Below are 18,972 nucleotides of genomic sequence, written 5' to 3'. Positions count from 1 at the left end.
TCTAGTTTTATAACTGCAATCATGTAGAAGGGCAGCTGAGTACCAGTTACTCAGCTGTGGCCAGAGGCAGAATTCAATTATACCTATTTTTAAGTTTTCTTTTTTCTATATTAACTGCTTCCTCGCCAGCTGTTTTTTCTGTTTGAGTCTGATGCCTGTAGGTTCTTTTATTTTGGTTATTACTCAGAATGTGTTCATACTAGTGATTTCAAATAGCATTTAATAATTCTGAGTTCTTTTTAAAAAAGTGCTGTTGGTTTTCTTTTCCTCTAAAAACATGGACTGCCATTCTGATGCTAAAGTTACCTTCATAATCGGAAGAAGGTCTTCTACTTTGTGTACCTTTTCCAGGGCTTCCCGAACTTCCAGCAATCCTTTAGGATTATTAGCTCTTAAAGAGAGACAGAGAGAGACGGCAACTGAGATTAATGCAGAATTGTAAAAATTAATCATGCTATTATCTTTAATTTAAATAAATTGACCTCAATTTTGAGTAGCTCAGCATTCAAAATGGTAGGCCACAAATAAAGTTTCTAAATAATGGGATAGTTCAATTCTAATGAGTTTGGACTGCAGATGAAAATTAAGGAAACAGCAGCAGATGAGAATTAAGGAAACATCTAGAAGACTAAACAGGAAAAAGCAGAATGGATCAACAACCAGTGTTTGTGTGAACATGTATGGTTATGAGTTTGGTTCTTAAACCCTGATTTTCCTATTCCAGCTCTAAACTTAGATGTAGATGTTTTGTTTTGTTTTGTTTTGTTTTGTTTTGTTTTGTTTTGTTTTGTTCCTTTCTAAAGCTGCTCAAATGAAAGTATTCTGCTAGGTTTTTCCACCGACTTTATATTTACTTGGTGATATTTAAGCATTCAGATTTTTTTCTCCTAGTTTTCTGCCCACGGTTTTGTCTATCCCATCCTGCCTTTCAAGTGAATGAGAATAAGTATTAAAGCTGAAATCTCCAAAAGATAAATCCAAAGAAACATCCTGCTTTATAGAAGAAAGTGACTAGAAAAGTCACAATAGTGCATGTAAAGTCAAAAACACTTCAGTTGCGGTCTATGGATTTTGTATTTAAAAAAAGTGGTTATGAAAGCCTTTATGATTCTAAACACTATGTAAAAATTTGATAGACCTTGTTCAGCCTGTCGACAGGCTTAGGTCTCAAGTTTCAAAAATACAACAAATATAAAATACAAGAAATCAACTCATTACTAAGAAGGAGAAAACTAAAGGCTTACCCATGATAAACAAGAATTCTGTCTTTAATAAAATGAAGTATTTTCTCAAAATATTCTAGGTATCTCATGTTGATCACCTGACCCCTATAAGGCAAAAATAATAAAATTAAGAATATTTTTATAGAAGAATATGCTCAAGCCAACATCTAATTCCAAAGTTAATTTAAAAAAATAAGAAACTATGAGAATAATGTAGAAAAAAAAAGTCTGGGAAATTTCGCTTGTTCATAGTTAATGAGTGGTGAAGCAAAGCACGTCTTAGCAAGACTGCATGCCAGCTCACGGGGGCTACCCTGGCAGGAGAGGCATCAAACTCGGCACCAGATCAGCCACAACGGGAAGACAAATCCCCCAGCACTGAAGTGAGGTTCAGACTTTCATATCAGCGTCCTCGGACGGATCCCATCACTTGTGAGCAGTGTGCCGTCTCCCCTCCCTCAGTTCTCCCAACAGCATTATCCAATACCCTGTCTTGCTCTCTAGCTCACTAGCAGTCTCCTTTCCTCTACCCACTCTGAATACACTTTTCCTCACATTTCTATCCCTTCTGATCTTTTCCTTTTAAACTCTCTCCCAGAACTCCATGTTCAGCCAATATGCTGAGTCACATGACACAGCCAACTGCTCCCAGGACATCACTCCCTGGGTTCCCACCAGGCATCCCAAACCTCAAAGGTTACTGTCAAATAAGAATTCCCTCCTGCACCCCACACTTCTCCCAGCCTCCCCACTAAACGTGTCCACCTACTTTTCATTCCGGTGCTCTCTGGTCTAATGGGACAACCATGTACCTGAGGGAAGGTGGCCTTCCTCTAACTCCATGCCCTTCCCACTGCAGCCCACCGCCAGTGCTCCTGATTCTGTCTTCTAAGAATCTAGCTCTTCCTGTCCAACTCACTACCACACAGCTTTTGAGGCCTTTGCACTTGTCCACCTGAACAACTACACAATTTTCCAACCTCCTCCCTTACCTCCGAGGTTCCTGCCTCCTCTCCAATCTATTTTGCCATCTGCTGCCAAGGTGATCGTCCCAATGTGCAAATCTGTTCCTGTTACTTCTCTGCTTATAATCCCTGAATGGCTCAGTATTGTCTTCAGGGGAAAAAATTCGTTAGCTTGGACTATAAAATGATTTATGTTATGACTTCTGCCTATCTTTCTAGCCTTAATTCCTGATACTCCCTTAATTGCAAACACCACCAGGCGTAACCAGTTAGTCACAGTTTCCTGACCATACCTAATTTATCCATGGGTCCATGTTAATCACCCCACCTCTCTCTGTTTTCCATTTTTCCAAATAGCTCTGGTAGCACCAGAAGGCTGAATCAGGCACCCCTTCTCCAGGTTCCCATGGCATCCTGTGCATGTGATCACCTCACTCTTAACACACTGCATAGTAGTTGTCTGCTGGTCTGTCTGCTGTGAGCTTTCAGCAGGTGGGGCTGTATCTCCCTTCTGTATCCCCATCACACAGCACAGCACAGCACAGCACACTGGCTGATCCACAGTAGCCTTCGATTAAAGTTAGTTGCTTGAGTCTACCTATCTATGCCACAAATTATTCCATGAGAAATAGGAATATACAAGTCACAAGGTGAAAAGAAATTTGTTTTCTAGAAATTAAAAAAATAAATATACATACAAATTATATCTCCATTAAAACCCAAACTTAAATGTCAAAGGTATATAGAATAATATTTTCTTAATTCAGCTTCCTGGAACTAGAAGCATTTTAGAGGTGACACAACTACCATATTTATACATTTTATCTAAAATTAAATTCATTAAAATACAGGCTGATAATATAGATCCCCATGAAACTGATATTCTTTAATATTTGTTCACCATTTATTTAGAAGGCAGCTAGGCACATAAAGAAAGGGTAAAGAAGTAAGCATTTCACCCATGTCCCCAACTAGCAGAGCCTCTGGACAAAACAGAAGTTTTCCAGCCAACCTGACTTGCCCTCCCCAGATGGCAGCCTAGTTACCAGATAGTGTTATTTATCCAAGCCCTTTGTGTGTTGGGGTGGGATGGGGAGCCTTTCCTCCACCACGAGAGACTTGTCAAATAATTTATTTGAGCCATGTACTATTAACAGAATATTATGGTAAATGTAATGTTTTCCATCTAATAATTTTCTATGTTTTAAGATTCCTCAAAGACTGATGCCCTAGGAAAACAACTGCAATCTACCCTTCGGTTGTGCTCTACATCAGACAGAAGGGCCTGGGGAAGGAGCATGGCACGTGCTACATTTCTTTCTGCAGCTGGGCTAGATGAAAGGAATACAGCAGGACTCCACAGGTGCAGAGTCAATCAGTATGTTCCCTGGTCAAAAAGTCACCACGAAAGGAGCAGTGGGTCACTCTTGGTCTCCATGGCCTGTGTCTTGAGAATAAACTCCTAGGAAAAGAAGAAAGATGCACAAAAGGTTCGTACCTGATTAAATTGATGTGGTTGTTAAAACCTCTGCTAAGACTTCGTGCTGGCATTTGATCTAACCACAGCACAGGCTGGTCTGGGTCGGCAATCCTATAAAACAGAGATCTTTATAAAACCAGAAGTGTTCAGAAACCTTCCAAATAAAACATGTAGAAGTGTTTGCAAAGGTGGGGATAAAGCAACAGCTAGTCCATTATATCTAAAAATATGATGTCCATGCCTACAAATTCCAAACAGATGTTCCAGCTGGACCAGGCGAGAAGCCAGGTAAAGGTAAAGGTTTAGGAGCAGAGCACAGTTTTTGTCACACAAATGAATATCAAAGGTTACTCTAAACTAGCTAGTTGCCAGGCACACCATTAACTATAAAGGGCCTGGTCCAGTGAAGTTCATTCAAAGGTACCACAGGTAATAGATCTGTTCTTTCAAAGAGACTGTTTCTAAAATTCTTCATGTAAACAGGTGACTGGAAACGTGACAACAATCAATTCCTTTTTTTTTTTTTTTTTTTTTTTTTGAGACGGAGTCTTGCTCTGTCCCCTAGGCTGGAGTGCAGTGGTGTGATCTCAGCTCACTGCAAGTTCTGCCTCCCGGGTTCACGCCATTCTCCTGCCTCAGCCTCCCCAGTAGCTGGGACTACAGGCGCCCACCATCACACCCAGCTAATTTTTTGTATTTTTAGCAGAGACAGGGTTTCACTGTGTTAGCCAGGATGTCTCGATCTCCTGACCTCATGATCCACCTGCCTTGGCCTCCCAAAGTGCTGGGATTACAGGCATGAGCCACCTCACCCGGCCAATCACTTCCTATTTTGAAAATATTAGTTAAGTGTATATCAAAGAATAAAGATGCCAGCAATTTCTGACAAACTTTAGAGAGGAAAACCTAACTTAGAAGTCCTGGTGTTAGCAAGCAAAACAGGGTTCATAGCCTGTTACCTAAAACAGACTGACATTATTTGACAATGATAAGACTTATAGGTTATTTTCACTGAGATGTTAATTACCTTCTCCATTTAACTGCAATGTCAAACATGTCTCTCCACTGCATCAACCGTGTCTTTCCATTCATTCGAACTTTCGAGTTGGTCCATGTACGCTGCACGGCTTGCATGACCTCTAATGCGGCCAAACCCATAGCTACGAGAAAGGAATATCAAGAAGAGTTAGTACACTTTAGAGGGACTGAGTTCCACCTACTTTATAGAGTCTCAGTGATAACTCAAGAGTTAACACATAAAGGGTCGGAAGTATTGGTGATATAACAAGACCCAAGGCACGTTTCAGTCATGATGGTCCTACTAAAATTAAAACCCATCAGAGTTAACTAGAGACGACTCAATTTGTCTGCTCCCAACACTGCCTCCTACTGAAGCAAGTGGAGGTTTGCATTCTTCCTCACTCCTATAGTAAGGAAATAGCTCCCTGGATCAGCTGTCTGATTTTGAGTAAGGACTCAAGACCTATATTCTAGTCTATACTACAGCAATAGCAAAAAAGCCAAGGATGGAAGCAGTCTTCTTTCAGAATTCAGTTTGAATGATTCTACACATTTCTATTCTGATCACATGGAGAATTTGAATAAGCACAATAAACACTAATTTATTAAAATGCATAACATGGCTTAACCACCCTCTTATGCCAGGAATATTTTCATTTTCAGATGGTTTCCAGAATACCTCTGTGTATTCTCTTGTTTGGCAGGAAACCAGGTGTTTCATATTGCATCAGGGATCCCAAACGATCAGCCACACAAATCAGCTCCTGTACTTCAGGCTTGTAACTCTCAAAATTCTGATGTAACACATCTCTGGAAGAAACATCATGTACATGATAACGACTTTACAACAGACATTTGGTAATCCAATTCCACCTGAGAAGCAGTCACTTCCTCCACTGGAAAACTAATGAAGCAGTCTACGACCACATAATCCTTACTTCAGTCCTTTGCACCCAACCATACCTCAGTTTAAAAGGGAATCTTTATGACGGCATGTGCATAATTGCCATCACATGCTGGTTAGTAACAGTGAAAACTATGATAACTAGTGTGCAATTCAGAAGACACCTCTTTCCATTATTTGCTTTGTAAACTTCTCTAGAATACATTCCTGAATGGACTGCCTTTTTCAACAAGCAACCAAACCTCTGTCCTTTGTCCATTCCTCACCCCTGCCCAAGTTGTATTAGAACAAGTATACTTGGAATGATACATGGAAATACTATTGTTTAGCTGACAACCTGCTTGATGCTTTTATAACAAAGACTGAAACTCTAAATTATAGGTTGTTCTGGGGATCTCCAAGACCATCCTTACTCAGGCTCAGAAATTGGCTGAAAGGGCTCAGTGGACTTAGCACATAATGATACTCACAATAGTGAGTATCACTTTTTGTTTCGTGTCCTTTACAAAACAAAACCAGCAGATGGAAGAGGCACATTGGGAGAAGTCTGGAGGAAACCAGGCACAAGCTTCCAAGGGTCCTCTCCCAAGGAAGTCATATATGACACATTAAATTCTCCCAGCAATTAGTTGCAAACACATGTAAAATGCTGCCAACCAGGAAAGCTCATTAAAGACTCAGTGGCCAGGGTTATAGACAACTCATGCCTGGCAAGTTCCCAAATTCCAGATGCCCAGAAGGAAAGCAAGTGTTCAATAGAAACCACACTGTTTGAACACACAGTTTAGGCACAGGGAACCTCTCCTACTAGTTTTGGGAGTGGTAGGAATCCCCTCGAAATCCAAGTTCCCAGATACCAACCAAGGGTCACTCTTGCAAGCAGTCCTTTCTAAGGACAGCAGTCATAGACCTGCTATGTTAACTCTTTTGTGCATAGAAATATTTCTCAAAAAAGGAGTGGTTAGAGAACATGCATAATCTCCATGAGCAATCAATTTTCTTTTTATTATTTTCGTTCACTTAATAGTTGAGACACATAGAAAACATAAAGTCAAATTTCCCAATTTAAGAACTAGAGCTTTTCATACAGTTGTATCTACTTGTATGCTGCTTTCCTATCCCATCCTCCTGTCTCTGGAAATTTGTGCTCCTGATTCACTTACCTTTTTAAAAACTAGGTTTGTTACATACATATATATATACAACATACTCTACAGTTTTGCTTATGAGCTTTGGGAGAAAAAAATATGTGAGAGCACAGCTTACTGACTTGCTGCTTTTATTCAACATTACATTTTAAAATTAATCCACATTGTTGCCTCGGTCATTTGTTTATACTGCTGTATAATATCCCATTGTGTGACTGTATCACATTTATCTATTCTTCTGTTGATGGACATTTGGGTTGATTTCCAGTGTTAGCTGTGAACAAATTCTGCTGGCAGACCTGTATAAATCTCTCCTGGTAGATATCTGCACAAGTACAAAGTTCTCTGAATAAACACAGGAACAGAATCTTATATCAAGTATGAGAATATTCAACTTTACTAGATAATGACAAACTGCTTTCCAAAGTGGTTGTAGCAACTTATACTCTAACCAGGAGTATAAAAGTTCTCCATAATCTCCCTTCTGACCAATATTACTATTATCAGACTTTGTAACATTTGCTCATCTAGTGGCTGAAAAAAATCTCATGAGGCTTTAATTTATGAACTAAAGTATCTCTTCATGTTTGTCATTCATGTTTTCCCTGTGGTAAAATTACTTGTTCATGTCTTTTGCACACTTTTCTATTGGTTGTCTCTTATTTTTTAATTTGTAGTGATACTTCATAAATTTGGACACTAATTCTTGGTCAGTTATTAAATTTGCAAGTACCTTTATCCAATTTGGGCTTATTTTTCTTTCCTTATGGTGTCATTTGCTGAACGGAAGTTCTTAGGTTCAAGGTAGTCCAATTTATCAATCTTTCTGTTTCAGATCTATGCTTTGTGCTTCTTATGAAATCCTTGTCTACCCCAAAGTCATAAACATCTTCATTTATATTTCCTCCTAAAGTTTAAAATGTTTTGCCATTCACACTTCAGATTTTCATCCATTTGGAATTAGATTACTATGCCATCACAAATATCAATTTTATTTTATCCATAAAATAACCTAATTGGCCCACTCCCAATCTTGACCAGTCCCACTCTGATCTCTAACACACCGTTCCCATTTATCTAAGTTATCTATTCTCTTCCTTTAGTCCACTTGCCTATCCTTGCACCAATACCATTCTGTTCATTATTATATTAAGTTTTGCTACCTGGTAAGATGAGAAGCTTCCCCTTCAAGCCTGAGCATCCTCTTCTTTGGGAGTATCTTGATTATTCTTGGTCCTTTGTTCTTCGATAAAATTTACAGAATTTGCTTAACAAGTGCCTCAAAAAAACTTGGGATTTTGAATGGCATTTTATTAAATATAATTAATTTGCAGAGAAATGGCCTACTAATGTTACTGAACTTCCAATCCATGAACATAGTATTTCTCACCATTTATTTGTTTTATCTTAGTAACTTTCAATTAAGTTTTGTGATCTCCATACAGATTTTATACAGATTTTGTAAGATTTATTCCTATTTGTTACTATTATAAATGATATTTTTGTTGCTTATATATAGAAATGTAACTGATTATTGTATATGGATTATAAACAATGAGCTTGCTAAACTCTCATCATTTCCTATAATTTGTAGATCTTCTAGGTTTCCTTTGTAGAAAACTATGTGATCTGCAAACAATCACAGCTTTCTATTTTCCTTTCTAATCCATATCACTGATTTCTTTTTTCTTCTCTCTGTGCACTGTCCAGGACTTGTAGTTCAGTATTACAGAGAAGCACTGATTCTGGGCTTTTTGCTTTGACTCCCAATGGTAATGTTAATGTATCTACCATTTCATTAGTTAAAATGATGTTTGCTATAGGTGTTTTTTTGTTTTGTTTTGTTTTGTTTTTAGAGATGGGGTCTTTGCTGTGTTGCTGTAGTGCGACGGATGGCTATTCACAGGCACAAGGATAGCATGCTTGATTGAACTCCTGGGCTCAGGCAATTCTCCTACCTCACCCTCCCAAGCAGCAGGGAGTAGCGTGCCACCATGCCCAGCTTATAGCTCAGTTTTGAGAAAGGAAAAAAAAATCATCTTCATTTAAAGCACTTACTTTATGTGGGGTTGCAACCCTGGCTGCTCTTCGTAGTCTTCTATGAGGAAAGGCAGATTTTTAGCCCAGTGGTCCTTAAAGCTTCCAGGCAGATCCACATCAATGTTATATTCCGTAAGGGGGGTATCAAGGTGTGCATGAAGATATCGAGAATACTCTGCAGAAAGGAAATGAGATCTGACACATCCAAATACTGCTAAAGAAACTTTCTTATGGCTAGCTGCCATACAAATACTTTGTAACAAGCTGTTCTTCAATTATAAGAATTCTAAAGAGTTTCTAAATTTTAGTAAGTCACTATTAGTATATGATAGAGGTAACCTGCCACTGACTTGAGATAACAAGGTCAAATATAAGTCAGTCAGTCTGGGTCTACTTTGGCTAATTTTTTTTTTTTTTTGAGACGGAGCCTTGCTCTGTCACCCAGGCTGGAGTGCAGTGGTGCAATCTTGGCTCACTGCAAGCTCCACCTCCCAGGTTCAAGCCATTCTCCTGCCTCAGCCTCCCGAGTAGCTGGGACTACAGGCGCCTGCCACCATGCCCGGCTTATTTTTTGTATTTTTAGTACAGACAGGGTTTCACCGTGTTAGCCAGGATGGTCTCGATCTCCTGAACTCGTGATCCGCCTGCCTCAGCCTCTCAAAGTGCTGGGATTACAGGCATGAGCCACCGCGCCTGGCCTAGTTTGGCTAAATTTTAATCACCTTTCCAGGAAAACCACTAAAAATCTCATTGTTTTCAATTCCAGAGCTTGAGAATCCAAGTTCAGTGTCAGACAGAGCCTGGTACTCTGTCAACTGGTATATAGATTAATTGGGTATATGATTTCACCAACCGACTAATGGACTAGTGCTTATCTCTATGAAAGCAGTGTAGGAAAAAACCCAAAGTACAGAGTACCTGTCCCTTCTGCCTGTAATTCACAAGTGCAAGCTCTACTGAACCAGAAAAAAGGGAATTGTAATTTAGGTAGAAGAAAGATGTTCTCTAATAGGTAGCCCCTAGCCACCTGACTATTGGATACTTAATGAGGCTAGGGTGATTGAAACTGAATTTTAAATTTTATTTAATTTGAATTAATTTAAACTTGCAAACTGATACTTGATTCAATCATTAGAAAACTTCAGTATGTTTGGAACAACTTGCACATATGAACCTACTTTTTTAACTATAAATATTATAAATTCTAAATTCAGATCAAGTATTTCCAAAGAAAATTTAACATCCAAATTGAGATGTACTATAGCATTAACTATACATCAGATTTCAAAGACTTAGTACAACAAACAAAGTATGTAATGAATAGCAGTTTCATATTAATTATGTTATATATTGAATGGATATTTTGGGTATACTGAATTTAAAATTATACATTATTAAAATTAATTCCACTTCTTTGATTTTCACTTTTTTAATGTGGCTACTACAAATTTAAAATTACACACACAGCTTTCCACTTTTTTTTATTTTGGACAGTCATGGTATAAAGGGCTCACAATAACAAAAAAGAATGTAGGCTTTAATACAAAAACTGTCTTCAGAGACAGGAGATAAAAGGCGAGTAAAACTACAACTAATAAAAGGGTAACTGCAAAATTTGCTTTCTTCCTCACCTCATATTTCTCCAAAATATATGAGAATTTTGATATGAAGGAATGACAAGTCGAAGATACCAAGTTCACATTTAACAGTAAGAACCAGCTGGGAGTGGTTGCTCACGCCCGTAATCCCAGCACTTTGGGAGGCCGAGGCAGGTGGATCACAAAGTCAAGAGATCGAGACCATCCTGGCCAACACGGTGAAACCCTGTCTCTACTAAGAATACAAAAATCAGCTGGGCATGATGGCGAGCCCTTGTAGTCCCAGCTACTCAGGAGGCTGAGGCAGGAGAATGAGATGAACCCGGGAGGTGGAGATTGCAGTGAGCTGAGATTGCACCACTGTACTCCAGCCTGGTGACAGAGCAAGGCTCCGTCTCAAAACAAAACAAAAAAACAGTAAGAACCTCACAGAATGCCAGTTTCCTGCCCTTCCTGTATTCTTGGATGAGATGTGATGAGACACAAATACTCCAGATGCTTGTCACATTTGGTTCAAAATATGGCTTTTCGACTTAAGTAAAAAATGTTTTAACTTTAGAAAGTAAAAATTTTAAAAGTGGTAGAAAACGCATTTGACTGATCTTTCAAAGATATAAACATCTAGTCTCGACACTAGCACTGATAAGGTGTGGCTGTGGAGAAGTCACCTAGCCTCTTTCAGACTCCACTGTTTCATATGAAACATAAACAGAGTCAAGCAATATGGTTTCTACAGCTTTGAGCATGAAAATCCAACAATTCTGTGATTTTCTGACTTACCTCGGAGATACTTCACTTTAAGATACTCAGGGCTAGCCTTCTGGCCTGGGAGAGGATCATTCAGCATAACTTTTGTTTGTGCTTTTATCCCTTCATAAAACTGTCCCATGGCAACATGGCTGAGCCCTTTCATATACTGGCACACTTCATTATATGGCTCTAGCTGCAGACACCGCTGAGGACAAAATGCTGCATTAATATCAATACGGTTTAGGAAAATTTTGAAATGCTTTATTCTTTACTCTGGAATTAGTTTCCCCTCCAGGTTCAACCAGACCTATGAACTAGTCTACAGGACAAGGGCAATGTTTTCTTCTCTTTCTTTTTGTTGGAGTAGAAACACTATTCTCAGTCCCCCTTCTCTATTCATTTCACTAAACTTCACTGAAGAATAATCCAATAATTCCAATTACAGTGTTCTTATTTATGGATGCTCACCTTAAAGTTCTTAAGAGCTTCCTGTAAGCTGCCGTGGTGGTAGAGCATCATTCCCCGGAGCTGGAGGGTTTGCACATGATTTTGGTTGAGCAACAGTGCCTTTTGAAAGCTCTCAGTGGCTGCTTCAAAATTGCCCAGTTCTCTAGGTATTTAATAATAGTTATGAATACAGTATAGATATTACGGGAAACATACAGAATAAGCTATCCTCAGAATTATGGACCAATATGTAAACAAGATATCTTGATGGGGGTATTCCCTTTGTTACTTTTTTATAGCCTCTGACACATCACATTTCACTTACTTCTAAATCTCACCAGCTTATAGGATAACCACAGAGCTCTTGAAATTCTATGGGGAAAATTCATCTGCTGATTTCCAAAGGCAGATGCTTATTCAAACCCCTCTCCTTGATTATTCACAATGAGCCCCAAACCCTAAAAAAACTGTGTAAATTTTAATATATGGATAAAAACACACTTTTCCCATTTGGAAAAAAATATACCAATTATAATCATAAACAGTTCATCACTCTCAATCAAATTCATAGCCTTAAAAATTCATTTTTTTTTTGGTCACCAAAGCTGCTTTGCTTAAAAATCTAGTAAATCATTATATAATTTGGAATTCTGAAAAAAGAAGTGTATTTTAGAATTGTAACCATTCCAGGATGGAAATGGCTGTTATGGATCAATCTGCTTTTTATTTGCTTTTTAAATAGGTTTAGAAACCGGGTCTCACTGCATTGCTCAGGCTGAAATCAGCCTCCTGGGCTCAGGCGATGCTCCCACTTCACCTCCTGAAAAGCAGGACCCAATTCTCTATAAATAATGGACATTTTAAAAAAATATAATTCCTGCTTACATTCATACAGCACTTCACAAGGTGCTTTCAAATCTGTTTTCAATTTACATTCAATAATTCTGTGAGACAGGAAGCATAAATATCATCCCTTAAACCCCAAACAAACCCAAACACACTTTGTCCAAGTTAGTATAAGAGCTCCTCAAACTATCAGATAAATAAGCTCTTGAATGTAATCCTTCCTGAATAAGGTACCTAATAAAGGGACTTTCTGTCACTATCTTTCTTTTCTAGCTTTTGTAGCACCTTTACAAGTGAGAGGCCAGAAGCTCAGGGAAGTTAAGCACTCATACCTGCAGAACAACCAAGGCAGAACTAAGTCATGAGCTCCTTCACTCATGCCATCCTACCTCCTTTTCATAACACAATATACTTTTTTTTTTCCTGTTTTGAGATAGAGTCTCGCTCTGTCGCCCAAGCTGGAGTGCAGTGGCGCAATCTCGGCTCACCGCAAACTCTGACTCCCGGGTTCAAGCGATTCTCCAGCCTCAGCCTCCCAAGTAGCTGGGATTACAGGCACCCACCACCATGCCCAGGTAATTTTTGTATTTTTAGTAGACACAGGGTTTCACCATGTTGGCCAGGCTGGCCTCGAACTCCTGACCTCAAGTGATCTGCCTGCCTCAGCCTCCCAAAGAGCTGGGATTACAGGGGTGAGCCACCGCTCTCGGCTTACTTTTTTTTTTTTTTAAGCCAAAAGTCACAATAGCTCTATTAATCAGGGCCATGCATGGGGTCAGGAAGCCAAGTTCTAGTTACAACTTCTCATTCTCAGTAGATGTACATTATAATCACAACTTTTCCATCCCTTCATTCTAGGACTCTTCAAAGAGATCATAGGAAATTTACCTTAGTTACTGTCTAAGAAAGTAGCAGCAGCATCTATACCCCAATAGCTTACAATGCCACTAGTCAAAACAACAACCCTTGAAGGATGAACGTTTTCTAGACCAATACACATGCTGAAGTTAAGAGAGAATACTGTGCATCATGACATCCTCTGATACAATTTCTTTTTCTGCATTTCAGAGAAAATATCAACAAGTCTATACATACTTGCACAATTCAAAATACCCATCTCCTTTGGTTAAGAAATACTATTTCTTTTAAATATTATGTGAAGCTATCTTGTCTCCCCACTCTTCAACCTCTCTCCTACCCCAACTGTTATTATTTTACTCACCTATACGCCTGCCCTAGACTTTTATATGCATCAATAAAGTCAACTTTCTGCTTCAAAGCTTCTTTGAAGGATTCAATAGCTTCCTGTAAAAAGTGTAGAGAAAATTATTTCATTTGCATAATTGTTAAAATTGAGATTCACTTAAATCATAAAAGGATTTAAATATATATCCTACACAGTCTCTGACAGATTTTCTTTTAAATAGGAGGACTTTCAAAAAAGAGAGGCAGAAAATGCAATAAACTATAAGTCAGAAGGATTTAATTTCAGTAAACAAATGCATTACTATGAAAAATACGAGCCTTAAATTTCTCCCCTTTACAATGGGAGATCAGCTTTCCATTTTATCTACTTTATTACTAGCTACTTCATTAAAACTTTGAATACTAATCATTTCACCTTCATATTATTAATATCATATCCTTAATTAAGAAAGGCCCTAGGACCAAAAGCAAGCCTAACAGTTGTGTGAAATAATTTAAAATGATCATAACTGGCAACATTTAAAATTGAACCGAGAGACAAAAAAGAAAGCCCAATGTGAAACTGTTTATAAAATAAGCAAAAAGGCTCCTAGATTCACCAACTGAAGGATTCCCATGATCTACCAGGAAAAAGAAAAAGTAAAACAAAACAAAACAAAAACCTTAAGTTGGAGGTGTTTGGGGTTAGCTTCCGTCGGCCTAACACCAAGTCTGTGGCTAAGAATGTGAGAACTGCTAAGCAGGCACTATCCTTTGGGAAGCTATCCTTGGAAATGCATGGTGTACTTGGCTACTGCCTAACTCCCTCTCCATCTATGAAAACTATTAATCAAGTGTACCATTCTGTTTAAGTAGAAACAACCTAGGCTTAAACCAACATTAAATGTACTTTTCACTGTGACTTATACAGTGCAATAAAAAAAATTACGACTAGATAGCTTACTAACACTTTTCCTAAGGAAAAGACATATCTTACTAAAGTTACCTGCTATAAAGCATCATGATCTCTAATAGCTTTAATGCAAAAGACATGACTTTAGATAATTTTACACCTGATTAGATAATTCATAGAAGACAACTACTGAAGATGTCACATACCTTGTACATGGTAGGCACTCAATAAATATTTAATGATTTCGTAAAGCACACAAAATTGTTTTGCAAAAGCAGTACAATTCTAATTCTTTTCAAAAAGGCACTCATTCCCTGCACCTTGATTTTCTCTGAAAGGGAGACAGCAGGACAAGACAGGCTGGTGTGCAAACTCTTCAAAGGCAACGATGGGATGACAATCTACTAATTAAGGACTCCTGCTGAATATCTACGGTTGGGTAGAGAGATGAGAATGGATAAACTTTAACATTTAAGAAATGTTAAAGATCACTTTTAGTTAGGCTTCTTGCCATGGTGTAACCTTGGTCTTTTAAGAGTTTACCACTATATTCTTAATTCAGTAAACATATATTGAGTGCCTACTATGTGCCAGAGACAGTGTGAGGTGCAGGGAAGGCAAAGATGAGCCAGTCATTATCTCTGTCCTCTAAGAATGGAGTCTAGTTAGAAAGCCAATTGTGTCACCAGGTTATCGGAATACAAATTAAGAGCTACAATAGAGATATAAGTAAGTCTCTGAGAATGAAGAGAAAGAAACCACTAACTGAGCCTGGGGTAACAGAACAGGCTTCAGGGAGGAAGTGACAATTGAGTTGGGTCTTGGAGAATGAAAAGGAATTTGGTAAAGAAAGAGGGCATTTTGGAGAGGGGAAATAGTGCTGTACAGTGGCACAGATCACTCAGAAATGGTGCAGGAGTGCAGGGTGCATGGGTGGGTGCAGTGGAGAGGGAAAAGATGGGAGACCAGGCTAACGTGGGAAGCTGGGCCAGGAAAGGAAGGGCCTCCTGGGCCAAGCTGTGTAGGCAGTGAGGACTAGGGGGCTTCACACAGGTGCATGACCTCAGGAAATGTACTTTTTAGAGATGATTACTACTAGCAGCAACAAAGACAGACTAGGGACAGAAGGGAATGGGGACAGGGAGCCAAATTAGGGAGCTGCTGCAGTAGTTGGGGCAAGAGATAATGAAAGCTCAAATTGGGAAAGTGTCTCTGAGGAGAGAAAAGAAGAGTCAACCTCAGGAGACATTTTGAAAGGCAAACTACAACAGAGTTTGGTGGCTGCCTGGGTATGGGAGATGAGGGAGAAGAAAGGGTAGGAAGCTTTTAAGCTGAAGAGCTTGGGTGGGTGGCGAGAACATTAACCAAGTAAGGAAGTACAGGAGAAAGGGCAGCTGCAGGTGGGGATGGGGTGGGGCAGGAGGGAATAACAAACCCATCGGGGCGTGTTAAGCCTGGAGTGCTTGTGGACAGCTAGGTGGAGACGCCCAGGGGGCTGCCCACTCCACTTACAGCATGCTTGGACGCCACAGTTCTTCAAAGTCTGATTTCTCTTCAGCTTTTAAGAGTCTTTGGTTTCGGGGTTCCTGTCTAATCATTGCACAGCTCTCTACCTCATTCTGCCAAAGAGGGGACATAGTAGAATCAAGATTTTAAGGCGTTGGGAACAAAGAAACTACGTTTGAATGAATCAATCTCTAAACATATGAACTGGCTCTTAATTAATTTGTTTGGCAAATGCCATCCCACCATTTTCAGTCCCCATCTTTCTTACTAGTTGACAGGCAACCACCACCCTAGGGCTGTTCCTTGTAACTAAGAGAACACTCTCAGAAAACCCTCAAAGTGAAGACTGATGGTGCTTGGGACACACAGTTTGTGAAATATCCTTACAACATAGATAAAACAATGGGATTCAATAGAAAAGTTTTTGTTGTTTCCCTAGGAAGATCCAAAATGCCTGATATAACCCCTGGATTAGATAGTTGTAAAATTTGTAATGCAATATTGCCTAATATACTTCTAACATATTACATCATTTAGTAAATAAGCAATCACCGACTCAATTAATTTCTAAATTGCTGTTGGCCAAGAGAGACCACCTTTAGGATATAAAGACAGCTCAAACTCATTGGACCATTTAATACTTGTCTCTATGGTTAACAAGAGAAACAGAAAAATCTACACAAAGTTCATTTAATTCAGCCATTTCACTACCGACTCAGTTTTCCAATCTGTGTAACTGGGACACCCTCCACTCCTTCTATACCTCATGGGGATGCTGTTGGGATGAAGGAGACAGTAAGTAACCACTCTAACCTCCTCAGACAGCGGATCTATAAAAACAAAAAGCAAGAGTTCCCATCTATTATACTTGCTGATGCTGCGCTTATGAGCATGGTGAAAAGGACAGAGCACCAAATAACTTGGTAGGACTAGTTTGCTGAGGGGCTTTTAATGCTCAAAATGAAAGCACTGTTTCTAGGTTCTTATCATGCAGATCTAAAGCAAATCAAACTGAATTTCAGTTCTTGTGCAATTTGTAGTTAGTTTCTCTTTTCTGAAAAATTCTCATTTTCAAATATCCCAAAGAGCCCCATCCATCTTCCTAAACCTGGCTTTACAGTAACAATGTTAAAAGCGAAACCGTTTGCATTTGTTTACTTTTAAAAATATTTTCAACCTCTTAATACAAATAGGATGGTATTTTTTGTATTTGTAATCTTTTTCTCCTCCATGAGATATCCAAGGGATATAATTTGAGTAGAGTACCGAGGTTCTGAGTTTTTTAAATTTAAGGTGACTGTCAGAGAAGATAAGAGGAACAGAGGGCAGATACAAAATAAACTGGACAAGTCTATCTGGCAGCTGCTCAAAGCATGTTTTAAGAAATTGTTCTCAAAGCCTACGGCTGCCAGTCTGAATCCTGAGGGGAGAGCGAGGTCTTTATTAGGAGTATCCTCCACATACTTCCAAAAGGAATGTGAGGTTTATGAAACAGAATCTGCAAAATTCCTTTTGGTTTGGTTTTTAGTGGGATGGGAGTTTTCTTTTAGAATCTGTAAAACTTTAAATTTTCACAGATAAAATAATCCACAATAATTAATATTTGATTCCTGTTTAAAGCTTACAAAGTACTTTTCACATATTTTATTGAATCCTCATGATCACTCCAAGAGGCAGAAAGTAGAATTGTTTCCACTTTATAGACATGGAAGGAGAAACTGATTGCCCATGGAGCTTGGAGTGAGAGCTCAAACCAAGACCATTCAATACCAGCTTCAATGCTCTGTCCTTGAAATTCATTATTGCACTAATACATATTGAGCACCTACTTTGTGACAGGCACTACCCTTAACACTGAGGATTTGCAATGTGCAGCCTTTTCACAGGTAAACACTCTCCCCACAACCCAAATATATGTATGTCAGATCCTCAAACCACTTTCAATAATAAAATGTCTGTTCTTTCTGCAGGATACATATCCTTGCCACACACTACTGAATTTCTTCACAGCCTTCAAAGTTCTTGCTAAGTACCACCTTCTGGGGCTCCTATCAGAATGAATTGCTTTTTGGCTGTGCAGGCTGGCTCTATTTCATTCTCAGGCCCATCTGTCTTCCATCAGGTAGCTTGGATGTGTCCTGTGTGACAGCACCTACTGTGTGCCAGGCCTCGAGCGGCACTAAGGAGGCCCAGGTGAGAGAGGCAACTCCCTGTCAGGTTCCAGGCCCCCGGCTCCTGGCACAAGCCTTCTCACAGTGGGTTCCCCATACAGACTCAGAACATGGAATCGAGTGCCCAGGCAGGAGGAAGGGCCAAGCTGGAGGCCACGTTTCTGCCCATACTTTCAGTCAGTTCAGATAGCTTTCCTGTTTCCCTCTACCTCCTCTGCCCAGCAGTCAGGCAGTCCTCAAGCAATACTAATACAGTCAATCTCAGAAGGGTCTCCCAACCTGTTCCTGTGGTCTCTCAAGGAGCTGGGTCAAGTTTCATGCCCACTGACCTAGACCCAACCAATGTCACCTGGTCAGTCCTTCTGTCCTTCATCTCCTCAGCCACCATGCTGTCAGAATCTACTTCCTAAATTACAGATTTGGTCTCAGTGCTGGAATCTATGCATTTTGGCAACCTAGAATTTATAGATCCTCTGGCCTGCAAATTTAAGTCAAAATGCTTAGCACGGTACTCCAGGATAAGGACCTGCCCTCCACCGACCTTCCAGCTTCATCTCCCTTAAACCATACCCGATTACTTCCCAGTCTGTGAACTGCCCATATTTCCATCTCCCCAAGTCATCACCCGCGCTTTCCTCTCTGCCTGAAGGGCTTTTCTTCTCCCACCTCCACCCCCTAATCCTACTCAGTCTTCCAGCTCCAGGACAAAGTCCACCTGTTCTTTGGAACTTTTTCTAACTCTGCAGTTCCAATGAATCTTTCTTATCTACGTTTTC

General features: G+C 39.5%; 1 protein-coding gene across 7 annotated transcripts in view; it reads right to left on the bottom strand.

Moving 5' to 3' along the window:
- Window positions 1-18,972, bottom strand: part of TTC13 (tetratricopeptide repeat domain 13) — a 97,299-nt gene that overhangs the window by 37,374 nt on the left and 40,953 nt on the right. For all 7 annotated transcript variants that reach the window (XM_030812701.1, XM_030812699.1, XM_030812700.1 and 4 more), the window contains 9 exons: window positions 13,644-13,726; window positions 11,597-11,738; window positions 11,159-11,333; window positions 8,799-8,955; window positions 5,368-5,498; window positions 4,696-4,828; window positions 3,687-3,779; window positions 1,245-1,328; window positions 307-391 (listed from right to left, as the gene is read on the bottom strand). In XM_030812701.1, the coding sequence (XP_030668561.1) occupies window positions 307-391; window positions 1,245-1,328; window positions 3,687-3,779; window positions 4,696-4,828; window positions 5,368-5,498; window positions 8,799-8,955; window positions 11,159-11,333; window positions 11,597-11,738; window positions 13,644-13,726 (1,083 nt within the window). The remainder of the gene's footprint in view (window positions 1-306; window positions 392-1,244; window positions 1,329-3,686; window positions 3,780-4,695; window positions 4,829-5,367; window positions 5,499-8,798; window positions 8,956-11,158; window positions 11,334-11,596; window positions 11,739-13,643; window positions 13,727-18,972) is intronic.

This window comes from Nomascus leucogenys, chromosome 5 (assembly GCF_006542625.1).
Source record: "Nomascus leucogenys isolate Asia chromosome 5, Asia_NLE_v1, whole genome shotgun sequence".
NCBI classification, from domain to species: Eukaryota; Metazoa; Chordata; class Mammalia; order Primates; family Hylobatidae; genus Nomascus; species Nomascus leucogenys.
The sequence above is the reverse complement of the archived record's forward strand: the minus strand, read 5'-3'. Positions and strand labels throughout refer to the sequence as shown.